At 39.3% G+C, this 25993-nt stretch overlaps 1 protein-coding gene across 1 annotated transcript in view; it reads left to right on the top strand.

The window, feature by feature from the left end:
• LOC128706151 (glycoprotein-N-acetylgalactosamine 3-beta-galactosyltransferase 1-like) overlaps positions 1-25993 on the top strand; it is a 45582-nt gene that overhangs the window by 6762 nt on the left and 12827 nt on the right. The window contains exons 3-5 of the mRNA XM_070084262.1: positions 12854-13021; positions 14044-14182; positions 14395-14510. Coding sequence (XP_069940363.1) covers positions 12854-13021; positions 14044-14182; positions 14395-14510 — 423 coding nt within the window. The remainder of the gene's footprint in view (positions 1-12853; positions 13022-14043; positions 14183-14394; positions 14511-25993) is intronic.

Below are 25993 nucleotides of genomic sequence, written 5' to 3'. Positions count from 1 at the left end.
TGTGTGTGTGTGTGTGTGTGTGTGTGTGTGTGTACTCACCTAATTGTACTCACCTAATTGTGGTTGCAGGGGTCGAGACTCAGCTCCTGGCCCCGCCTCTTCACCGACCGCTACTAGGTCCTCTCTCCCCCTGCTCCATGAGCTTTATCATACCTCGTCTTAAAACTATGTATAGTTCCTGCCTCCACTACATCGCTTGCCAGACTATTCCACTTCCTAACTGTTCTATGACTGAAGAAATACTTCCTAACATCCCTTTGACTCATCAGAGTCTTCAGCTTCCAATTGTGACCCCTTGTTTCTGTGTCCCATCTTTGGAACATCACTCAAGAAATCGTAATGACACGATTGCAAACAAACCATACCCCCGGCCGAGATTGAACCCGCGGTCATTGAGTCTCAAAACTCCAGCCCGTCGCGACGGGCTGGAGTTTTGAGACTCTATGACCGCGGGTTCAATCCCGGCCGGGGGTATGGTTTGGAACATCCTGTGTCTGTCCACCTTGTCTATTCCACGCAGTATTTTGTATGTCGTTATCATGTCTCCCCTGACCCTCCTGTCCTCCAGTGTTGTCAGACCGATTCCCTTAACCTTTCTTCATAGGACATTCTCCTTAGCTCTGGAACTAGCCTTGTTGCAAACCTTTGCACTTTCTCTAATTTCTTGACGTGTTTGACCAGGTGTGGGTTCCAAACTGGTGCTGCGTACTCCAGTATGGGCCTGACGTACACAGTGTATAAAATCTTGAACGATTCCTTACTGAGGTACCGGAACGCTTTTCTCAGGTTTACCAAGCGCCCATATGCCGCAGCAGTTATCTGGTTAATGTGTGCTTCTGGCGATGTACTCGGTATTACACTCACTGTGTGTGTGTGTGTGTGTGTGTGTGTGTGCAGTATGTGTTAGTTACCAGCTTTCATAGGCTCTTGTCAATAGATATTTGGCCTGTTATTTTGGTTATTAGTTGTCAAAGGCACTTGTCGATAGTGAGTTTGTTAATGTGTGTTTGTTAATGTGTGTCAATAGCATTTGCCAGTAGACATTTGCCTTGTTGTTAATGATGTGTGCGTGTGCATAGTGTGTGTATCTGTTGTGTTTGCGAGTGTGCGAAAACGTGTGAATGTGTGTGAAAATGTATGAGTGTGAAAGGATCCTGTAATAGCCAGTGTGTGTGTGTGTGTGTGTGTGTGTGTGTGTGTGTACTCACCTATTTGTACACACCTATTTGTGGTTGCAGGGGTCGAGTCATAGCTCCTGGCCCCGCCTCTTCACTGATTGCTACTAGGTCCTCTCTCTTTCTGCCCCATGAGCTTTATCATACCTCGCCTTAAAACTATGTATGGTTCCCGCCTCCACTACTTCACTTTCTAGGCCATTCCACGGCCTGACCACTCTATGACTGAAGAAATACTTTCTAACATCCCTTTGATTCATCTGAGTCTTCAACTTCCAATTGTGACCTCTTGTGTCTGTGTCCCATCTCTGGAACATCCCGTCTTTGTCCACCTTGTCTATTCCCCGCAGTATTTTATATGTCGTTATCATGTCTCCCCTGACCCTCCTGTCCTCCAGTGTCGTCAGGCCGATTTCCCTCAACCTTTCTTCGTAGGACAATCCCCGTAGCTCTGGGACTAGTCTTGTTGCAAACCTTTGCACCTTCTCTAATTTCTTGAGGTGCTTGACTAGGTGTGGATTCCAAACTTTGTGCTGCATACTCCAGTATGGGCCTGACGTAAATGGTTTGCCTAGCTGTCTTGTGTGTGTGTGTTTGTGTAGCTGTCTTGTGTGTGTGTGTGTGTGTGTGTGTTTGCGTAGCTGTCTTGTGTGTGTTTGTGTAGCTGTCTTGCGTGTGTTTGTGTAGCTGTCGTGTGTGTGTGTGTGTGTGTGTGTGTTTGTGTAGCTGTTTTGTGTGTGTTCGTGTAGCTGTCTTGTGTGTGTTTGTGTAGCTGTCTTGTGTGTGTGTGTTTGTGTAGCTGTCTTGTGTATGTAGCTGTCTTGTGCATGTAGCTGTCTTGTGTGTGTGTAGCTGTCTTATATGTGTTTGTGTAGCTGTCTTGTGTGTGTTTGTGTAGCTGTCTTGTGTGTGTTTGTGTAGTTGTCTTGTGTGTGTTTGTGTAGCTGTCTTGTGTGTGTGTGTTTGTGTAGCTGTGTTGTGTGTGTGTGTGTGTGTAGCTGTCTTGTGTGTGTGTTTGTGTAGCTGTCTTGTGTGAGTGTGTTTGTGTAGCTGTCTTGTGTGTGTGTGTGTGTGTGTGTGTGTTTGTGTAGCTGTCTTATGTGTGTGTGTGTGTAGCTGTCTTGTGTGTATTTGTGTAGCTGTCTTGTGTGTGTGTGTGTGTAACTGTCTCATGTGTGTGTGTTTGTGTATCTGTCTTGTGTGTGTTTGTGTAGCTGTCTTGTGTGTGTTTGTATAGCTGTCTTGTGTGTGTTTGTGTAGCTGTCGTGTGTGTGTGTTTTTGTAGCTGTCTTGTGTGTGTTTGTATAGCTGTCTTGTGTGTGTTTGTGTAGCTGTCGTGTGTGTGTGTTTTTGTAGCTGTCTTGTGTGTGTGTGTGTGTTTGTGTAGCTGTCTTGTGTGTGTGTGTGTGTGTGCGTTTTTGTAGCTGTCTTGTGTGTGTGTGTGTGTGTGTGTGTGTGTGTAGCTGTCTTGTGTGTGTAGCTGTCTTATGTGTGTGTGTGTGTGTGTGTGTGTGTGTGTGTGTGTGTGTGTGTGTGTGTGTGTGTGTGTGTGTGTGTGTGTGTGTGTGTGTGTGTGTGTGTGTGTGTGTTTGTGTGTGTATCTCTCTTATGTGTGTGTGTGTGTGTGTGTGTGTGTGTGTGTGTGTGTGTGTTTGTGTGTGTGTGTGTGTGTGTGTGTGTGTGTGTGTGTGTGTGTGTGTGTGTGTGTGTGTGTGTGTGTGTGCAGTATGTGTTAGTTACCAGCTTTCATAGGCTCTTGTCAATAGATACTTGGCCTGTTATTTTGGTTATTACTTGTCAAAGGCACTTGTCGATAGTGTGTTTGTTAATGTGTGTGTAAAGCTAAAAATGACAATATTATGAGAGTGCATTATGTGTAGAGAAACACGGTGCATTGATGGCAGCTTCAGGCTAAGATCCCATTGATGTCGGGCTTCTTCGTAACATAAACTAAAAAAATAAAATGATATTTATTGTTATGTTCACGGGGAAGTGCTAATATATACGTACATATACATATATATATATATATATATATATATATATATATATACATATATGCATATATATATATATATATATATATATACATATATATATATATATATATATGTCGTGCCGAATATGTAAAACTGGTCAATTAGCAAGAACTCATTTAAAATTAAGTACTTTTGAAATTTTATCTTAAACGTTTAAAGATATATTTTTTTCATTAATGTTAATGTAAAAATTTATAATTTTGCACCAAAAGAATCTTAGAAAACTTACCTAATCTTAATATAACAAGAGCAATTTATTTTAGCCTAACCAAACTAAATATATTTTAAATACGTTTACAATAATTTAGTACTAAACAAACACAATCAAATATATTTTTTTCGTTAGGTTCAGAATGATTTTGGCGAAATTATTGCATACACAAATTTTCACTTGTCCTATATGGCAAGATGAGCGTTGCTATTTAAGCCAAGATCGCAAGTTCTGCCTATTCGGCACGACATATATATATTTAGGTAGTAGGCTGGTAGACAGCAACCACCCAGGGAAGTACTACCGTCCTGCCAGATGACTGTGAAACAGAGACCTGTAACTCTTTTACATGATGGTAGGAATGTGGTGTCTTTTTCTGTCTCATAAACACGCTAGATAACAGGGATATCTTGCTACTCCTACTTACACTTTGGTCACACTTCACAGACACACACATGCATGTATATATATACATACATCTAGGTTTTTCCCCTTTTTCTAAATAGCTCTTGTTCTTCTTTATTTCTTCTATTGTCCATGGGGAAGTGGAAAAGAATCTTTCCTCCGTAAGCCATGCGTGTCGTATGAGGCGACTAAAATGCCGGGAGCAATGGGCTAGTAACCCCTTCTCCTGTAAACATTTACTAAAAAAGAGAAGAAGAAAAACTTTATAAAACTGGGATGCTTAAATGTGCGTGGATGTAGTGCGGATGACAAGAAACAGATGATTGCTGATGTTATGAATGAAAAGAAGTTGGATGTCCTGGCCCTAAGCGAAACAAAGCTGAAGGGGGTAGGAGAGTTTCAGTGGGGAGACATAAATGGGATTAAATCTGGAGTATCTGAGAGAGTTAGAGCTAAGGAAGGGGTAGCAATGATGTTGAAGGATCAGTTATGGAAGGAGAAAAGAGAATATGAATGTGTAAATTCAAGGATTATGTGGATTACAGTAAAGGTTGGATGCGAAAAGTGGGTCATAATAAGCGTGTATGCACCTGGAGAAGAGAGGAATGTAGAGGAGAGAGAGAGAGAGATTTTGGGAAATGTTAAGTGAATGTATAGAAACCTTTGAACCAAGTGAGAGAGTAATTGTGGTAGGGGACCTGAATGCTAAAGTAGGAGAAACTTTTAGAGAGGGTGTGGTAGGTAAGTTTGGGGTGCCAGGTGTAAATGATAATGATAGCCCTTTGATTTAACTTTGTATAGAAAGGGGTTTAGTTATAGGTAATTCATATTTTAAGAAAAAGAGAATAAATATGTATACAAGATATGATGTACGACGAAGTGACAGTAGTGTGTTGGATTATGTATTGGTAGATAGAAGACTGTTGAGTAGACTTCAGGATGTACATGTTTATAGAGGGGCCACAGATATATCAGATCACTTTTTAGTTGTAGCTACACTGAGAGTAAAAGGTAGATGGGATACAAGGAGAATAGAAGCATCAGGGAAGAGAGAGATGAAGGTTTATAAACTAAAGAGGAGGCAGTTAGGGTAAGATATAAACAGCTATTGGAGGATAGATGGGCTAATGAGAGCATAGACAATGGGGTCGAAGAGGTATGGGGTAGGTTTAAAAATGTAGTGTTAGAGTGTTCAGCAGAAGTTTGTGGTTACAGGAAAGTGGGTGCGGGAGGGAAGAGGAGCGATTGGTGGAATGATCATGTAAAGAGAGTAGTAAGGGAGAAAAGTTAGCATATGAGAAGTTTTTACAAAGTAGAAGTGATGCAAGGAGGGAAGAGTATATGGAGAAAAAGAGAGAGGTTAAGAGAGTGGTGAAGCAATGTAAAAAGAGAGCAAATGAGAGAGTGGGTGAGATGTTATCAACAAATTTTGTTGAAAATAAGAAAAAGTTTTGGAGTGAGATTAACAAGTTAAGGAAGCCTAGAGAACAAATGGATTTGTCAGTTAAAAATAGGAGAGGAGAATTATTAAATGGAGAGTTAGAGGTATTGGGAAGATGAGGGAATATTTTGAGGAATTGTTAAATGTTGATGAAGATAGGGAAGCTGTGATTTCGTGTATAGGGCAAGGAGGAATAACATCTTGTAGGAGTGAGGAAGAGCCAGTTGTGAGTGTAGGGGAAGTTCGTGAGGAAGTAGGTAAAATGAAAGGGGGTAAAGAAGCTGGGATTGATGGGATAAAGATAGAAATGTTAAAAGCAGGTGGGGATATAGTTTTGGACTGGTTGGTGCTATTATTTAATAAATGTATGGAAGAGGATAAGGTACCTAGGGATTGGCAGAGAGCATGCATAGTTCCTTTGTATAAAGGCAAAGGGGACAAAAGAGAGTGCAAAAATTATAGGGGGATAAGTCTGTTGAGTATTCCTGGTAAAGTGTATGGTAGAGTTATTATTGAAAGAATTAAGAGTAAGACGGAGAATAGGATAGCAGATGAACAAGGAGGCTTTAGGAAAGGTAGGGAGTGTGTGGACCAGGTGTTTACAGTGAAACATATAAGTGAACAGTATTTAGATAAGGCTAAAGAGGTTTTTGTGGCATTTATGGATTTGGAAAAGGCGTATGACAGGGTGGATAGGGGGGCAATGTGGCAGATGTTGCAGGTGTATGGTATAGGAGGTAGGTTACTGAAAGCAGTGAAGAGTTTTTACGAGGATAGTGAGGCTCAAGTTAGAGTATGTAGGAAAGAGGGAGATTATTTCTCATTAAAAGTAGGCCTTAGACAGGGATGTGTGATGTCACTGTGGTTGTTTAATATATTTATAGATGGGGTTGTAAGAGAAGTAAATGCGAGGGTCTAGGCAAAAGGCATGGAGTTAAAATATAAAGAATCACACATAAAGTGGGAGTTGTCACATTTACTCTTTGCTGATGACACTGTGCTCTTGGGAGATTCTGAAGAGAAGTTGCAGAGGTTGGTGGATGAATTTGGTAGGGTATGTAAAAGAAGAAAATTAAAAGTGAATACAGGAAAGAGTAAGGTTATGAGGATAACAAAAAGATTAGGTGATGAAAGATTGGATATCAGATTGGAAGGAGAGAGTATGGAGGAGGTGAATGTATTCAGATATTTAGGAGTGGACATGTCAGCGGATGGATCTATGAAAGATGAGGTGAATCATAGAATTGATGAAAGGAAAAGGGTGAGCGGTGCACTTAGGAGTCTGTGGAGACAAAGAACTTTGTCCTTGGAGGCAAAGAGGGGAATGTATGAGAGTATAGTTTTACCAACGCTCTTATATGGGTGTGAGGCATGGGTGATGAATGTTGCAGCGAGAAGGCTGGAGGCAGTGGAGATGTCATGTCTGAGTGCAATGTGTGGTGTGAATATAATGCAGAGAATTCGTAGTTTGGAAGTTAGGAGGAGGTGTGGGATTACCAAAACTGTTGTCCAGAGGGCTGAGGAAGGGTTGTTGAGGTGGTTTGGACATGTAGAGAGAATGGAGCGAAACAGAATGACTTCAAGAGTGTATCGGTCTGTAGCGGAAGGAAGGCGGGGTAGGGGTCGGCCTAGGAAAGGTTGGAGGGAGGGGTTAAAGGAGATTTTGTGTGCGAGGGGCTTGGACTTTCAGCGGGCATGCGTGACGTGTTTGATAGGAGTGAATGGAGACAAATGGTTTTTAATACTTGACGTGCTGTTGGAATTTGAGCAAAGTAACATTTATGAAGGGATTCAGAAAACCGGCAGGCCGGACTTGAGTCCTGGAGATGGGAAGTACAGTGCCTGCACTCTGAAGGAGGGGTGTTAATGTTGCAGTTTAAAAACTATAGTGTAAAACATCTTTCTAGCAAGACAGTGATGGAGTGAATGATGATGAAAGTTTTTCTTTTTCGGGCCACCCTACCTTGGTGGGAATCGGCCAGTGTGTTTATAAAATAAATAAATATAATATATATATATATATATATATATATATATATATATATATATATATATATATATATATATATATATATATATATATATATATATATATATGTCGTGCCGAATAGGCAGAACTTGCCATCTTGGCTTAAATAGCAACGCTCATCTTGCCATATAGGACAAGCGAAAATTTGTGTATGCAATAATTTCGCCAAAATCATTCTGAACCTAACGAAAAAAATATATTTCACTGTGTTTGTTTAGTATTAAATTACTGTAAGCAAATCTAAAATATATTTAGTTGGGTTAGGCTAAAATAAATTGTTCTTGTTATAATAAGGTTAGGTAAGTTTTCTAAGTTCCTTTTGGTGCAAAATTATAAATTTTTACATCAACGTCAATGAAAAAAATATATCTTTAAACGTATAAGAGAAAATTTTAGAAAGGACTTAATTTTAAATGAGTTCTTGCTAATTGACCAGTTTTACATATTCGGCACGACATATATATATATATATATATATATATATATATATATATATATATATATATATATATATATATATATGCAAAACAACCACTCTGAAAGAATAGAGAAATTCCAAGCGCTTTCGTGACTATTCACATTATCAAGTGAATAGTCACGAAAGCGCTGGGAATTTCTCTATTCTTTCAGAGTGGTTGTTTTGCATATTCTGAAATCACCTGTTTACTGTGATCTTATTGCATATATATATATATATATATATATATATATATATATATATATATATATATATATATATGTATATATATATATATATATATATATATATATATATATATATATATATATATATATATATATATATATATATATATGTCCTGCCGAATATGTAAAATTGGTCAGTTAGCAAGAATTCGTTTAAAATTAGGTCCTTTCTCAAATTTTCTCTTATACATTTAAAGATATATTTTTTCATAAATGTTAATGTAAAAAAATTTAATTTTGCACCAAAAGAATCTTAGAAAACTTACCTAACCTTATTATAACAAGAACAATTTATTTTAGCCTAACCCAACTAAATATATTTTAAATACGTTTACAATAATTTATTACTAAACAAACACAATCAAATGTATTTTTTCGTTAGCTTCATAATGATTTTGGCGAAATTATTGCATACACAAATTTTCACTTGTCCCATTTGGCAAGATGAGCGTTGCTATTTAAGCCAAGATCGCAACTTCTGCCTATTCGGCACGACATATATATATATATATATATATATATATAAATATATATATATATATATATATATATAGATATCAGAGATTCGGTGGGACACCCTTACAGACTCCTCCAGTAGACCAGCTCCTCCCAAAGAGCACAAACAGTCCCACTGGGACAAACCGATCATGGAAAAAATCTCCAACGTATCAGGAAAGGACAAAGCTCGTCTGGCAGTGAAGGCACTATATTCTTTCTTTCAACGCACACCCCTCAAGGAAGGTTCCTTGATGTTGGTGAGGGGCTCTTGATTTAGGGAATTGGATCTGAGCTCCAGTTCCCCGAATTAAGCCTGAATGCCTTCCACATCCCCCCCCCCAGGCGCTGTATAATCCTCCGGGTTTAGCGCTTCCCCCTTGATTATAATAATAATAATAATAATTTCAACGCACCGGCTGTATCCCACCGAGACAGGATGACCCAAAAAGAAAAAGAAAAGTTTCTCTTTATATATTTAGTAATGTATACAGGGTAAGGGGTTACTAGGCTCTTGCTCCCGGCATTTTAGTCGATTCTTAGTACATGCATGGCTTGCGGAGGAAGAATCCTGTCCCACTTCCCCATGGAGATAAGAGGAAATAAACAAGAAGAAAGAACTAGTAAGAATAGAGAGGAAAACCCGGTTGGCTGTAAATATATAGATGCTTGTACATGCATGCGTAATGTGACCTAAGTGTAAGTAAAAGTAGCATCTTGCATGTTTATGAGACAAAAAATGACACCAGCAATCCTACCATCATGTAAAACAACTACAGGCTTCTGTTTTACACTCTCTTGACAGGACGGTAGTACCTCCCTGGGCGGTTGCTGTCTACCAACCTACTACCAATATATATATATATATATATATATATATATATATATATATATATATATATATATATATATATATATATATATATATATATATATATATATATATATATATATATATATATAGTCGGACTTGAGTCCTGGAAATGGGAAGTACAATGCCTGCACTTTAAAGGAGGGGTTTGGGATATTGGCAGTTTGGAGGGATATGTTGTGTATCTTTATACGTATATGCTTCTAAACTGTTGTATTCTGAGCACCTCTGCAAAAGCAGTGATAATGTGTGAGTGTGGTGAAAGTGTTGAATGATGATGAAAGTATTTTCTTTTTGGGGATTTTCTTTCTTTTTTGGGTCACCCTGCCTCGGTGGGAGACGGCCGACTTGTTGAAAAAAAAAAAAAATATATATATATATATATATATATATATATATATATATATATATATATATATATATATATATATATATATATATATATATATATATATATATATATATATATATATATATATATATTAATATTAAAAGTCTTAAGAAGAGAAGGCATATCAACCAAGTTTTCATGGTAAGGGACAACCAACATATTTTTATTTGAATAAGGCTGGTTGTCCCTTTTGGATTGTAAAAGTATTTCTAGCAACTTTAAAAGATTTATCAATTACATTTCTTGGGTATTTTAAATCATTACCTATTTCATAAATTTTGGATATTTCCTCATCTATGAACTCAGGACTACAAATTCGTAAAGCTCTCAGAAACATTGATGAGAAAACAGACAGTTTGACTCTATCTTGATGCGAGGAATAATAGTGGACATAGGAACAGTTATTAGTAGGTTTTCTGTAAATTTTAAATTTGAATTCATTATTACCCTTAATAATTAAAACATCTAGAAAAGGCAATGAGTTATTTTCTTCAAACTCAACAGTAAAGTTTATTGAATGGGCTAAGCTATTTAATTTTCCAAGGAAATGGTGTATATCTACATTTTTTTTTTGGGCATAAGACACAAAATATCATCAACATATCTGAACCATTTAGCTCTATTAGGGAGGATTGTGTTAGTAACCTTGTTTCAAAAAATTCCATGTATAGGTTACTAAGAACAGGTGAAAGAGGATTTCCCATTGCCATACCAAATTTCTGAGTGTAAAATTTATCATTAAATACAAATTTTGCATCAACAATGCAAAGTTTAATAAGTTTAATGATAGTAGGAACTGGCAATGGTAAATCATAGTTAACGAGTTCTTCAGATAAGAAACTTAATAAATCATCAACAGGAACTTTCATAAACAAGGAAGTAACATCAAAACTAACCATGTTAAAATCATTTAGGTCAGTCAAGGAGCTTAATTTATCAACCAAGTCTATGTTGTTTTTAACATTAAAGTTAGAAATTTTGCCAACAATAGGGCTCAAAATATCAACAAGCCATTTGGATAATTTATATGAAACTGACCCTATGGAGCTAATAATTGGTCTGACTGGATTCCCTGGTTTGTGTGTTTTTATTAATCCATACATGTAAGGTAAAGATGGATTAGTGGAAGTAAATTGTTTGACTAGTTCATCTTTGCCTTTCAGTAGAAGTTTTATTGTTTTATTGAAATTGCTGTTAACGGTTTCTAGGGGATTTTTCCTAAGTTTAGAATAGGTTTCAGTATCATCTAAGAGATTATTCATTTTTTCTTGGTAATCATTTTCTTTCATAATTACTATTGCATTTATTTTGTCTGCTTTAGTAAGGCGCAAATTTTTATTGTTATTAAGTGTATCATAAGACTTAAAGAATCTTTGAGGGCAATTGGGAATGTTTGGTTTTAACATAGAGCTATATACCATTCCTTTACTAATATTAATTTCATCAGAGGATAAATCAGAAAATTATTAAGGGTAATAATGAATTCAAATTTAAAATTTACAGAAAACCTACTAATAACTGTTCCTATGTCCACTATTATTCCTCGCATCAAGATAGAGTCAAACTGTCTGTTTTCTCATCAATGTTTCTGAGAGCTTTACGAATTTGTAGTCCTGAGTTCATAGATGAGGAAATATCCAAAATTTATGAAATAGGTAATGATTTAAAATACCCAAGAAATGTAATTGATAAATCTTTTAAAGTTGCTAGAAATACTTTTTACAATCCAAAAAGGGACAACCAGCCTTATTCAAATAAAAATATGTTGGTTGTCCCTTACCATGAAAACTTGGTTGATATGCCTTCTCTTCTTAAGACTTTTAATATTAAAGTTGTATTCAAAAATCTCGATACAGTAAAAAAACTTTTGATAAAGAATTCCTCCCAAAATGCTGATGGATGTGTCTATAAGATTCCTTGTAAAATTTGCGATAAAGTTTATTACGGTCAAACTGGTAAAAATCTCGAACTAAGATTAAAACAACATAAATATAGCATTAGAACTGGACAAGATTCCAATGCTCTATTTATTCATGTAAGAGATTTTAACCATCCAATTGATTTTCAAAAAGTTGAGAAAGTAGTATCAAGCAAGTCCATGGTCGACAGGAATATAATTGAATCTTGTTTCATAAAAAGCAGTTTTGACAATAATATGAATATTTCCTTTGGTTTATATAAATTAGATCCATTTATAATTAATAGAATTTGGGAAGAATTTAATAATACACTGGACAAATAATCTTTAAAATTTCTTATTTCTTGGGTAGAATAGTTTGTGGGGTGAGTTGTGCCAAGGACCTTTCCAAGTTGGGTCTACGGCGCGCGTCAGGTGTTTAAACCGTTGTGGGATCTGATAGTGAGGTGCCGACCAGACCCCTTATATAGCTTCCTTGGATGCTTTACTTTCATAGTTCCTTGATAATGTGAGTAGTCACGAAAAGCGCTTGGAATTTCTCTATTCTTTCAGAGTGGTTGTTTTGCATATTCTGAAATCACCTGTTACTGTGATCTTATTGCATATATATATTATATATATATTATATATATATATATATATATATATATATATATATATCTACTATATAGTAAAAAATATATATATAATAATTTATATATAATCATATATATATATATATATATATATATATATATATATATATATATATGTATATATATATATAGGGACTAGAGCGCTGCTTGGGAATCTTGACCGTCACCAGTAATAGTTTCGAATCCTGCTGATTTCGGTCTTTCTGTACACACACACACACACACACACACACACATATATATATATATATATATATATATATATATATATATATATATATATATATATATATATATATATATATATATATATATATATATATATATATATATATATATATACCAAAATGCGGGCAGCCGTGATTAGATCCTGCGACACATTCTCATCTCTAAGATATAATCTGCAGGTATATGAATGTCTGCTTAGATCACTAACAAATATACCTTACTAACACTGTAGAATGAATACGGTGCTGTATTACTGTTTTTTTTTTTTTTTTTTTTACTCCATTAATACGGGTGTTATTTCGTGTGTCAGGAGAGGAGGATGAGAAGGAGGTTGAAGCCCACAAGATGGTCGGACGGAAGAATCGAATTCTCTGTTGGATACCCACCAGTGCTGAGAATCACTATAAGAGAGCACGACATGTGAAGAACACCTGGGCCAGGCACTGTCATCTTCATATCTTCTTCAGTAACATTAAAGGTACAGGTCGAGGCATGTATGGAGTGGAGCACATGTACTCTGAATGTAATCTTACACGATTCACTATTCCTCGTGTTATATCATGGCTATGCAATATGTAAGGAAAATGATGTTGATAATAATAATAATAATAATAATAATAATAATAATAATAATAATAATAATAATAATAATAATAATAATATGTAGCAGCAGCAGCAGCAGCAGCAGTAGTAAAATAGATTAATTATAGTTTTTTGTCTCTGTTTCAAGCACCGGAATAAAGAGCATACACAACACTTCACTTGTAATAATGAGGACACGTAATGAAGACCTACAGAGAGTTGGTCTCTGCTACACATACTTCATCCTCTCTCCAGTGCAAAACCCCTTTCCACTAGGCTATGCACTGGTGTATGCCTAGTATGCTTATGCTAATATATAATATATGAGAGAAACTAGAAGGGTACATGCATGTCAGATACACTGTCATACCTCAGAAAGAGTGATACCATATTGGCTTAGTTCATGTCAGTGCATCTTCAACTTCTGCACAGCTTACATTGGAGAACATGCAGGGAATGATTATAAATTTAACCCCTTATATAAGGAATCTTTCTCAGGAGGATGAACTGAGAATCCTGAGCCTGCACGTCCTTGAAAGATGTAGAATGTGGGATGATATGATTGAGGTATGCAAGTAGAAGACAGGTTAAAAAGCAAAAGACATAATTACGATACTAAGGATGTCTAACCAAAAAGGAATTCCAAGATGAATAAAATTAGATTTAGAAAAACTATGTTGTTTTGGCAATAGAGTTGTACATGAGTGGACTACTCTGCTAAGTAGAGGTCCTGTAGCTAATACTTTGGGCAGCTAAAAAAACTGAACGGAAAAATATATGGGTGAGACGAACCTTACTATTATTATTTTTTTTATTATTATTTTTAGCAATGACACAACACTACAAACAACACACTACAAACAGCACACTACAAACAACACACTACAAGGGCTGTCACCTTTTCTTTGTAACTTTCAGACACGGAATTGGATTCTGTGAAGCTGGAAGTGTCAGATGGGTATGAGAACCTCTGGGGAAAGACCAAGGCTGCTCTCGTCTATCTCCACAAACACCATCTCCACCACGCTGACTGGTTCCTGAAAGCTGATGATGACACGTGAGTTCAGGGAGAGAAGCTTAAAGTACACATATGCAGTGATGGAGGGTAGATGAGAGGGAAAGAAGAATAAGTCACAATATAGTGGCTGAAGCAAATCACATTAGACTACGTTTAATTTTTTCCTGGATTGTTATCAAATAACAACTTCATAATGGTCCATGGCGATCCGAGGTAATTATGGAGACAATTATAAACACCTAATATTTCAGGTTCGTGATTGTGGAGAACCTACAAAATATGCTCAAGTTGTATGATCCAAATTTTCCTATTTTCTTCGGCAACAAGTTGAAGAAGCCAAATATTTCTCAGGGTTTCATGAGCGGAGGTGAGTATTTTGGGTAATGGTGAAAAGAACAGGGAAGCGATACTTGTGGTGGTGGTTAATAGTGGGTGGTGGTGGTTTAGGGGATGGGTGGTGATAGTGATGGTGGTGTTGGTTGTTATTGTGGCTGGTGGTTGTCAAGAGTCTTTATTTTTAGTATTAGAAAATTTAACCAATGTTTCAATATTAAAAGAGTAGAGTTATTTGTCGTACATGTTATATAACTGACTGTGGTTGTCTGGCAGGAGAGGTCTGTGTCTTATCCACTTGTTGGCCTCCACCCATCAATTTAATAGTTATAATTATAAACATAATTTTTAAAGGGGGTGCACTGGTATGTCAGCGGAAGGTTTCGGTCAGATGACCAAAAGCTTCATCTACGCGTCAGGAAACACATGTCCTGTTTCCTGGCAAACGATACCTACCTACCTACCTACCTACCTACCTATCTAGCTATCACCAACTTGGGAGTCCCATGGACTCTCTAGGAGATAAACAGCTAGAGGTGCATGTCTCTTGTGTCTTGAATCAAGAGCCCTTCACCGGCATCAAGACCCACACTTGAAAGGGTAAAAACATCCTAATTTCTCTCAGTTATCTTGGTAAATTTAATAATTTATTCATTTAATAATTCTCCCCCTGGAGGGACGGTGGGAGGGGATGGAGAGAGGGGATGGAGGGAGGGGATGGAGGGAGGGGATGGAGGGAGGGGATGGAGGGAGGGAGGGGAAGAAACAGCTCAACAACAGTTCGTTGTTTTTTTCTGAAGTGGAGTCGTGGGTTCAGGGGAGGTTCCTTAACTCCACTGAGAGGTCTTCTTGATCCAGGGAATCGGACCTGTCTTCCCCTTTCCTTTAACATTATTATTATTATAATCAAGGGGAAGCGCTAAACCCGTAGGATTATACAGCGCCTGGGGGGAAGAGGAATGTGGAAGGCATTCAGGCTTAATTCGGGGAACTGGAGCACAGATCCAATTCCCTAAATCAAGAGCCCCTCACCAACATCAAGGAACCTTCCCTGAGGGGTTTCCTTTAACTGAATCTGAATGCTTCCCATTTCCCGCCCAGGGTGCTGCTTGATCCCTGCGGGTTTAGCGCTTTTCCCGTGAGTGTAATGATAAGGAAATAGATTAATGGGATTAGGAATATTTATCTTCCGCTGCCTCTCTCTCTCTCTCTCTCTCTCTCTCTCTCTCTCTCTCTCTCTCTCTCTCTCTCTCTCTCTCTCTCTCTCTCTCTCTCTCTCTCTCTCTCTCTCTCTCTCTCTCTCTCTCTCTCTCTTTTACACAGGGTTTGACAAGGTTAAGGATCCCTAACTTTATTGACAAGCTATTTACAGGTTAAGGATTTGTAGATGAATGGTTCAGAGAACCGACATGTTGATAATACTTAGGAATTCTTCGCTTGCCTAATTCTTGGGCACGACCTACTTCCACATTGAACAAATGTGACACCACCTATGACTGCTGCACCTCTCCTGCCATACGGTTTATAAGCTGCTTCTCCGCTGATATGCCGCATTCTATTCAAGATTGATGGACTGAACACATCGACTCAAGGTTGAGGGACTGATTACCTCATTCTCCTCCTGTTCTTCAAGATTCTCCTTTGTATGGACTGATGAAGCCACTGTGTGGCGAAACGTTTCCTCAATAAAGATACCCAAGAGTTGCACATGTGTCTAATTTAGGTTAAGGATTCCTAACTTTCTCTCTCTCTCTCTCTCTTTGATACCTCAACCATGCCTCACACACCACAGCCCAGCCTCACACACTACAACCCAGCCTCACACACCACAATCCAGCCTCACACACTACAACCCAGCCTCACACACCACAATCCAGCCTCACACACACCACAGCCCAGCCTCACACACCACAGCCCAGTCTCACACACCACAATCCAGCCTCATACACCACAATCCAGTCTCACACACCACAGCCCAGCCTCACACACTACAACCCAGCCTCACACACCACAATCCAGCCTCACACACCACAGCCCAGCCTCACACACCACAGCCCAGGATCACACATCACAACCCAGCCTCACACACCACAACCCAGCCTCACACACCACAACCCAGCCTCACACACCACAACCCAGCCTCACACAACTCAACCCAGCCTCACACACCACAACCCAACCTCACACACCACATCCCAGCCTCACACACCACAACACAGCCTCACACACCACAACCCAGCCTCACACACCACAGCCCAGCCTCACACACCACAGCCCAGCCTCACACATCACAACCCAGCCTCTCACACCACAACCCAGGCTCACACACCACAACCCAGCCTCACACACCACAACCCAGCCTCACACCACAACCCAGCCTCACACACCACAACCCAGCCTCACACACCACAACCGAGCCTCACACACCTCAACCCAGCCTCACACACCACAACCCAGCCTCACACACCACAACCAAGCCTCACACACCACAACCCAGCCTCACACACCACAACCCAGCCTCACACAACTCAACCCAACCTCACACACTACAACCCAGCCTCACACATCATAACCAAGCCTCACACACGACCACCCAGCCTCACACACCACAACCCCGCGTTACACACCACAACCCAGCCTCACACACCACAGCCCAGCCTCACACGTCACAGCCCAGCCTCACACGTCACAACCCAGTCTCACACACCACAACCCAGCCTTACACACCACAATTCAGCCTCACACACCACAATCCAGCCTCACACACACCACAATCCAACCTCACACACCACAGCCCAGCCTCACACACCACAGCCCAGCCTCACACGTCACAACCCAGTCTCACACCACAAAACAGCCTTCACACCACAAAGCCTCACACATCATAACCCAGCCTCACACACCACAACCCTGCGTTGCACACCACAACCCAGCCTCACACCACAATCCAGTCTCACAAACCACAGCCCAGCCTCACACACCACAACCCAGCCTCATACACCACAATCCAGCCTCACACACCACAGCCCAGCCTCACACACCACAGCCCAGTCTCACACACCACAGCCCAGCCTCACACACCACAACCCAGCCTCACACACTACAATCCAGCCTCACACACCACAACCCATCCTCACACATCACAACCCAGTCTCACACACCAAAACCCAGCCTGACACACCACAACCCAGCGTTACACACCACAACCCAGCCTCACACCACAAAACAGCCTGACACACCAAAACCCAGCCTGACACACCACAACCCAGCGTTACACACCACAACCCAGCCTCACACCACAAAACAGCCTGACACACCACAACCCAGCCTGACACACCACAACCCAGCCTCACACACCACACCCCAGCCTCACACACCACAACCCAGCCTCACACACCACAACCCAGCCTCACACACCACAACCCAGCCTCACACCCAATTCTTACATAAGGTTTACAATAAATTTCATGGCTTACGATATTTAGGTTTGGTTCGATAATTACATCTCAGGTTCAATCTCAGGTTCAAGTGTTGAAGAAGGAGGTTCTACTTCTTCAGGAGGAAAATAGGAAGCTGAAGCTTCGCATAGATGAGTTTGGGAGCGAGTGTGAGAAGGATTTAGCTGGTAAGGAGGAAATGGTCACCAGCAGTTATAGTGGCAGCCGATTTAAGTGGCAAGTGGTTCACAGTTCAGGAACAAGGAAGATAAGGAGAGTTAATAAAGAAGATGTGAAGGTAGGAAATCGATTCTCTGTTCTCTAAGACGAGTGTACTTCAGTGGTTAGTGAGGTTAAAGGTACGACTGATTCCCCTGCTAATCAAGGTAAGAATATTTTAATAGTAGGCGATTCTCAGGTAAGATATATGGACCGTGCATTTTGTAACAGAGACAGAAAGGTCAGACAGAGAGTGTAAGTAAGTAAGTAAGTAAGTAAGTTTATTCAGGTATACACAAATACAGTTACATAGAATTATCATACATAGCAGCATATGTGTAGAGAACCTAGGATAACCCAAAAAAGTCAGACAGAGTGACTTATTTCCATTGGGGTCCTTTTACCTTATTATTATAATATAAAGGTTATAATATTTTCTTATTATTCTACAATGAAGATAACATCTTATTATCATACTAAAAAGACTATCTACTACACCAAGGTCATTAAGACTATCTACAATACGAGGGTCATTACTAGGAATAAGGTAAAATTTACACGTATGTTAGCTAAAAAATAGAAAACCATTCCCCTCCCTTTCTGTAGCTACGTTCAACAGACACCTTTTGGCACTCTTCTTGAACTGGTTCATACTATGACTGGCTTTGACATGTGCGGGCAGTCTGTTCCATTCCTTTATTGCTGTACAATAAAAGGTGTTTGACGTCTGGCCAATGACTGTGGGTACTACAAAGTTGTGCTCTCACCCCCTAGTACTATGATTGCTCTGGTTCCCAACCTTGACAAAATTGACAGCAAGATTTTCTGGACACTGTTTGTGAGCAATTTTATAAACATGATTTATCTTCAGTTGTTTTACTCTGTCTTCAACATTCAGCATATCCAACTGCTGTAATTCATCCTGGCCTACATGTTCTCTTGGTCCCAGCCCCAGGATGAATCTTACGATTTTGTTCTGGGTGATTTGCAGTCTATCTTTCAGTTTTTTTGTCAAGGCAGAGTACCAAGAAGAGCAAGCGTAATCCATATGGCATTGTATAAGGGCTAAACATAGGGTCCTGCGAGCCTCAGTAGGTAAACACTGTGCTTGTCTATACAGGAACTTCAGTCTGGCATTCGCTTTCTTTACTACACTGTTCCCTATCAATTCTCCTGACATGCATGGGTCAAAGGGGATTCCCAAATATTTTACTGATGAAACCAAAGTGATGGGCTCCCCATTACATTGAACATTAAAATTATTTACCCTTCTCAGTTTATGTTTCGTGCCAAAGAGAATGGCTTCAGTTTTCCCTAGGTGTAATGATAGTTTGTTGTCAACTAACCATTGCTGCAGGACTCCAGTTCCAGTGTTAAAACATTAGCAATATCTTGTGGGTCTTTACCTGACACTAACAGAGCACTGTCATCTGCATACAGTAGGAGTTTGCACTTGACACTGATAGGCATATCATTGACATAACATAAGAATAATAAGGGACCCAGAATACTACCTTGGGGAACTCCACATGTTATCGGCAGGGGTTCTGATTCTGTTTTGTTGATTTTGACTATTTGTCTCCTGTTGCTAAGGTAGGACTTAAACCAGTCTACAGAACCTATACCGATAGCTTGAAGTTTATTACATAATATATTGTGGTTGACAGTATCGAAGGCCTTTTGCAGGTCTAAGGTTACCATACCTATGAGGTTCCCCTTTGACATTTCAGTTCTCAGGTAATTCATCAGATTAATAAGGGAGGTGTCGGTTGAGTAGGATCTTCTAAAGCCCGACTGATAGCTATGGAGAATGTTGTTGTTATTAAGGTACTTAACTACTTGAGAATACACCGCCCTCTCTAGAATTTTAGATATTATACTGAGTATACTAACAGGCCTATAGTTGCTTACATCAGACCTACTATTTTTCTTGAAGATAGGAGTAACTCTGGCCTCCTTGAACCCCTCCGGTACAGTATTAGTGGTGATTCATAGATTTATTATGTGAGCAATAGGGATTGACAGTTCAGAAGCACCATCTTTTAGGAACTTAGACGGGATGTTATCAGGGCCTGTGCTCTTAGTTGGGTTTAACCTGCTTAGTTCTTTTTGAATAAAGTCATGAGATACACTTACTAGTTGACAACTGTTTGGGGTTACCCCTTTATTGGTATAGTATGTTTGAAACTTATCAGAGTCTGTGTTAAAGGTATTTGATGCAGCTGGTAGTTTACTTACTAGTGTTGATGCAACAGATGTGTAGTATGAATTAAAGCAATTTGCCACCTTAGATGTTTCGTGGCATACCTCATTATCGATAGTGAGTACTATGTTAAACCTATCTACTGGCTTATGGCTATACCCCAACTGTTTTAGTTGTTGCCAGAGCTTTCTGGGGTTATGCTTATACTCTAAAATTTTTGAGCAGTAGTGCTTTGCCTTTGCTCCTTTTATAAGTCTCTGTACTCTGTTCCTCACCCTTTGGAATTCATTTAGTGCTGCAATATCCTGTCTGTTTGCTTTAAATCTTTTTAGCAGCTGGTCTCTGAATTTCATATTATCTAATATCTCAGTATTCATCCAGGGTTCAGTTCTTCGTTTAATCCTAACCTCTTTAACTGGTGCAATATTATCAAGGATGGTAGTGAACATTGTTTTGAATTTTTCCCAGGCATCGTTTACGTCCGTGCAACTTATCTCTGTCCAGTCACAATTGTGTAGCCTATTTACCAGTGTTTCTTTACTGTAGTTTCTAGTTGACCTCATTTTTATTGTCCTGTGTAGGCCTATCCTATCCCTAATAATTTTCCTGGTGCAGTAAATGATGAAATTATCACTAAGACCTGTGGTAATGACGCCTGACTGACTAATGTTCTCAGCGCGGTTACAAAGTATGTGATCAATTAGGGTGGCTGAAAACTGTGTGATCCGGGTTGGAGTATTAATTAGTTGAGTGTAACTATTTAATCCTAGAATTTGCTTATACCTTTTGCATAGCCCGTTATTTTGCTGCTGAAAACAGATATTGAAGTCGCCCAGTATTATTGTCTCGCAATTGTTTTCAACTCCGGACAAGACTCTGGAAAAGTCTTCTAAGAACTGGTCCTGGGTAGGAGGGCGGTAACTAGTTCCTACTAAGATGGATTTGGTCTTAGGAAGCAGCACTTCAAACCATAGAATCTCCAGTTTACTCTTATTTAAATCAGGTCTTGGGTTGTAAGCTAAGTCATTTCTAATGTAGGCACATACTCCACCACCCTTTCTAAGCGTTTTATATTGTAACCATCTATTTTGACCTCGTAGTCAGTCACCGTATCATCCAACCAAGATTCAGAGATGGTTATAACTGCCGCCCTAATTTTGTAAGCTAGAATCCTAATCTCTGCCAATTTAGGAAGAAGTGATCTTGCATTGACATGAATAAAGTGAAGGCCTGTTTTCATAAAACAATCATAATCATCAATATATGGCAATGGGTCATTTGTATTAAAATTAGGTAAATCAGTGTCATCACTGCTAAAGGGTAACTGTGCCAAAGTGCATTTGTTACACACAAAATGAATTCTGGCACCGTTGCTATAATTGTACATACATCCATCATGCACCCACCCCTTACACATTTTACATAAGGTGCCTTTTCTGTTTTTCATGCATACTTTAGTACAGTGTATGCACCTGTTTGGTAGTGTTTGAGATAATAATGGCTGTATTGTCTCACATTGACCTATGTATGCATTACATATGGAGTTAAGGTTATCATTCCTAGCTACTAGACCGTCATTATCGCCGTCATTTATCTGTCTGTTTTGCCTCTGCACAATAAGAGCTGTGTGCCACTGTTTTTGTTTGGGTATGCGGTGTTGCCATACCTTGCGGCGATAGTGAGATTTACTTTTCTGGTAGGATGGTAACTGTTGGGCTTTTACTGTCCAGGGCGCTGTTACTCCATTCACCTTTTCCAGCCCCCATGACTGATTTCTTTCTTCATGGAATTGAAGAAGAAATATAAATATAATTATGGCAGCCTGTACCCCCCTAATGCCTGCCATTTTCACTCTTCGCTCTTTTACACATATACAATAATATTTATTTCTCTTTTCCAGTCCCTAGTACACTTAGTATCTGCTTTAGCAATCACCACTGAATTACTAGTAAAATTTCCTCTTCAAAACCCTCTTCACTCCTCACTTTTCCCTTAACTTCACAAACCCCTTACAGTTAACCCCTTATTACACACTCCCCTTCCCATCTCACTTCACAGTCTGGCTTCAACAATTAACTTCTAACTCCTTTCCATTCTGGTAGACCAGAAAGGTTTAATCAATGGTTTTATCCTCCCAAATCCCCCTCAATTCCATTTATCGGGGGTTGTGTGGTGTTGTTGACTCCTGACCTGTTCTGCTGACTCAGCCATTTTTAAAACACTGAGGGGAGTAACGCCACCTACAACCTGACTTTCCTTGAGTTTATAGATATATTTGGCGTTTTCTGCTATGATTCTCTCACTGTACACTGGTCAGCTGAATATAGGTCAGCTACTAAAACATTAACCTTGACTGTTTAACTATTCACTTCTTTCTCACGACTAGCACTGAGGGATATCCGACCTATAACCTTGGAGTTTTGTACTGTTGATTTGACGATGTCTCCTGTGTTTCCCTCTCGTTAGCACTGGTACAGGTGATATGATGGTGGTACAGATATGATGCTACTGTCAACAGATGAACGTCAGTAAAGATGAGAATTTCACTTCGCTAGATGTACGTCTGGCAGTAGCTGCTGTTTGGATGCCGGTCAGCCATGTTTAAATGCTCAATTCTTTCCCTCGTTTGGCACTGAAGAAAAAAGTTCTACAAACCTGTCATTTCCTTGGAGATTTAGTTGGTCAGGTTTTCTGCCATGTTGTCTTCCCGTTAAACACTGGTGCAGTTGATATGGAGGTCAGTTATTTCATTGTAGTGGAAAACGTCTCATGTCTGGTTCACGTCTGGCAGCAGGTCTGGTACTTGAATGCCGGTCCCTCTTTTGTCATTTAGTCCATTTCGTTGTCGTCACCGTCAGTTTTTATGTCACTATAGGTTCCTTGCATGTTGTTGCAGCAGTACTTGCAAAATTGGCCATCACTGGAGTTCGGATAGGCCCAGGGGACGGCAAGATATAGGAGCAGCCTTGTTGCTGCTTGCTGCGGCTGCGGCTGCCTTCCTGGAGCTGGTGTTGGTGACATAGTCAGCAGGTTGGATAATATTATGGCAGGTAATGGGAACAAGCCCATTATCTGTCTTAGTGCTGGGGGTAATGACATTGGGAAGGGCAGGTTAGAGGAGCTGCTGGATAAGTACAGGTCAGCCATAGAAGTAGTTAGGTCTAAGGGAGGGATCCCAGTCATATGTAGCATCTTGCCTGGAAAGGGAGTGGGCAATGAATGGATGTCTAGGGCAATTGGTGTAAATTGCTGGCTAGACAGGTACTGCAAGGAACTTGCGATCCCATTCATTGATAACTGGGAACTATTCTTTGGCAAACGTGATATGTATGCAAGAAATGGAGTTCATCTCTCTGGGGACGGAGTGGTTGCATTAGCCAATTCAGTTGAGAGGGTAATTGATGCCTTGTCTAGAAATTTAAACTGATAGATTGTAGAGGTATGGGTGTTTGTGGGAAACAATCAGGCTACAGCATTAGGATTAAAAACAGCAGTTATTACCGGGATACCTCAGGGATATGTTTAAAAGACAATATTCAAAATAAAGTTGCTAGTAATGGCAAATCAGTTGATCAACAAAGAGAGATAGTAGAGGGAAACGAGTGACTAACTCCCTTAAGGTTTACTATACAAATAGTAGGAGTCTAAGAAATAAGATAGATGAGTTAAGATTACTTGCAAGTGTAGGTAATATAGATATTATTGGTATAACAGAGACCTGGTTCAACCTGAAAGATAGAGAAATGCCTTCTGAATGCAACATACAGGGTTATAAACTATTCCACACTGATAGGGTCAACAGGAAGGGTGGTGGAGTGGCGATGTATGTCAGAGAAAATTTAAATTGTTGTCTTAGACATGATATAAGATTAGAAACATCGAACACAGATTCTGTTTGGCTACAATTTCTCGACGGACGTGACAAATTAATTTTGGGTGTGATTTATAGGCCTCCAAACCTTGATAGGGAGTGCAGTAAGCTGTTATGGGACGAAATTCATAAGGCATCTAGATATGAAAATGTTGTGATAATGGGAGATTTTAACTTTAGACAAATTGATTGGAACAATATTACAGGAAATCTTGAGTTTAGTGACTTTCTTGATACGGTTCAGGATTGCTTTTTAGAACAGGCTGTGACAGAACCAACTAGAGGAAACAATCTGCTTGACTTGGTTCTTGCCAACAAAGATTCACTAATTAATAATCTTGAGGTTAATGATGAGCTTGGGGAAAGTGATCACAAATCACTTAGTTTCAATATATCATGGAATTACCCAGATAACTGCAATCTCTGTCCCAGATTTTCGCTTTGCCGACTTCATGGGACTGAAAGATTACCTGGGTAAGCTAAATTGGGATGTCCTGACTATGGGTCAGGTAGGTGATCTTGGTTGCCAATATGACGTTTTTCAGAGCATAGTTCAAGCTGCCCAGACAACTTTTGTTCCGAGTAGGGAAATTAGATCTAACAAAAATGATCCCAAATGGATGAACAATATATTAAAACATCTCATTGGTCAAAAGAGAGGCATATATAGGCGTATCAAACGAGGGGATGGGCAGTTAAGAAATCAATATATTCAATTAAAGAGAGAAATAAAGAAAGGAATAAGAAAAGCAAAAAGGGATTATGAGGCTAAGGTCGCAAGGGATTCAAAGACTAACCCAAAAGGGTTCTTTCAGGTATACAGAAGTAAGATTAGGGACAAGATTGGCCCACTTAAGAGTGACTCTGGTCAGATCACTGACAGTTTTTAGTTAGTTTAATATATTTATTATGCATCCCATACCCATCCTGTGGGCGGTAGTCAAAAGATTACAGAGGTACATAATTGGTCCAGGGACTGGACTCCAAAGTTTTGATAGCTGAGCAAGTTACAGAGGTAATGAACTCACAATTTACAAAGGTAATGAACTCACAATTTACAAAGGTAATGAACTCCAGGTAGGTCTGGTCACAATCATGACAAGTTACATATTTACAGATTACAGAGGTACGTAATGGGTCCAGGGACTGGGCCCCCAAAGTTTTGATAGCTGAACTAGGTACAAAGGTAATGAGCTCACAAGTTACAAAGGTAATGAATTCTGTAAGAATGGTTACTTACGTTTATACATGGCTAGACACACACACACAGTGATAAGGATAGGTGTGAAATTCTCAATACTTGCTTCCTCTCAGTTTTCACCCAGGAGAATACTAGCGATATTCCTGAAATAATAGATTATGTAGAACAGGATAATAAACTATGTACGATTGCGGTAACTAGTGACATGGTCCTCAGACAAATAGAGAAACTAAAACCTAACAAATCCCCAGGTCCTGATGAACTGTTTGCAAGGGTGTTAAAGGAATGTAAAGAGGAACTTAGCATACCTTTGGCTAATCTTTTTAACATATCACTACAAACTGGCATAGTGCCTGATAAGTGGAAAATGGCAAATGTAATACCTATTTACAAGGCAGGTGACAGGTCCATGGCTTCGAACTATAGACCAATAAACCTTACCTCCATAGTGGGAAAATTTATGGAATCAACAATTGCCGAAGCAATTTGTAGCCATCTTGATAGGCACAGATTGATTAATGAATCTCAACACGGTTTTACAAAGGGGTGTTCCTGTCTCACGAATTTACTAACTTTTTTCACTAAG

This window comes from Cherax quadricarinatus, chromosome 12, assembly GCF_038502225.1.
Source record: "Cherax quadricarinatus isolate ZL_2023a chromosome 12, ASM3850222v1, whole genome shotgun sequence".
NCBI classification, from domain to species: Eukaryota; Metazoa; Arthropoda; class Malacostraca; order Decapoda; family Parastacidae; genus Cherax; species Cherax quadricarinatus.
Note: the sequence above shows the minus strand (reverse complement) of the source record. Positions and strands in the feature narration are given on the sequence as shown.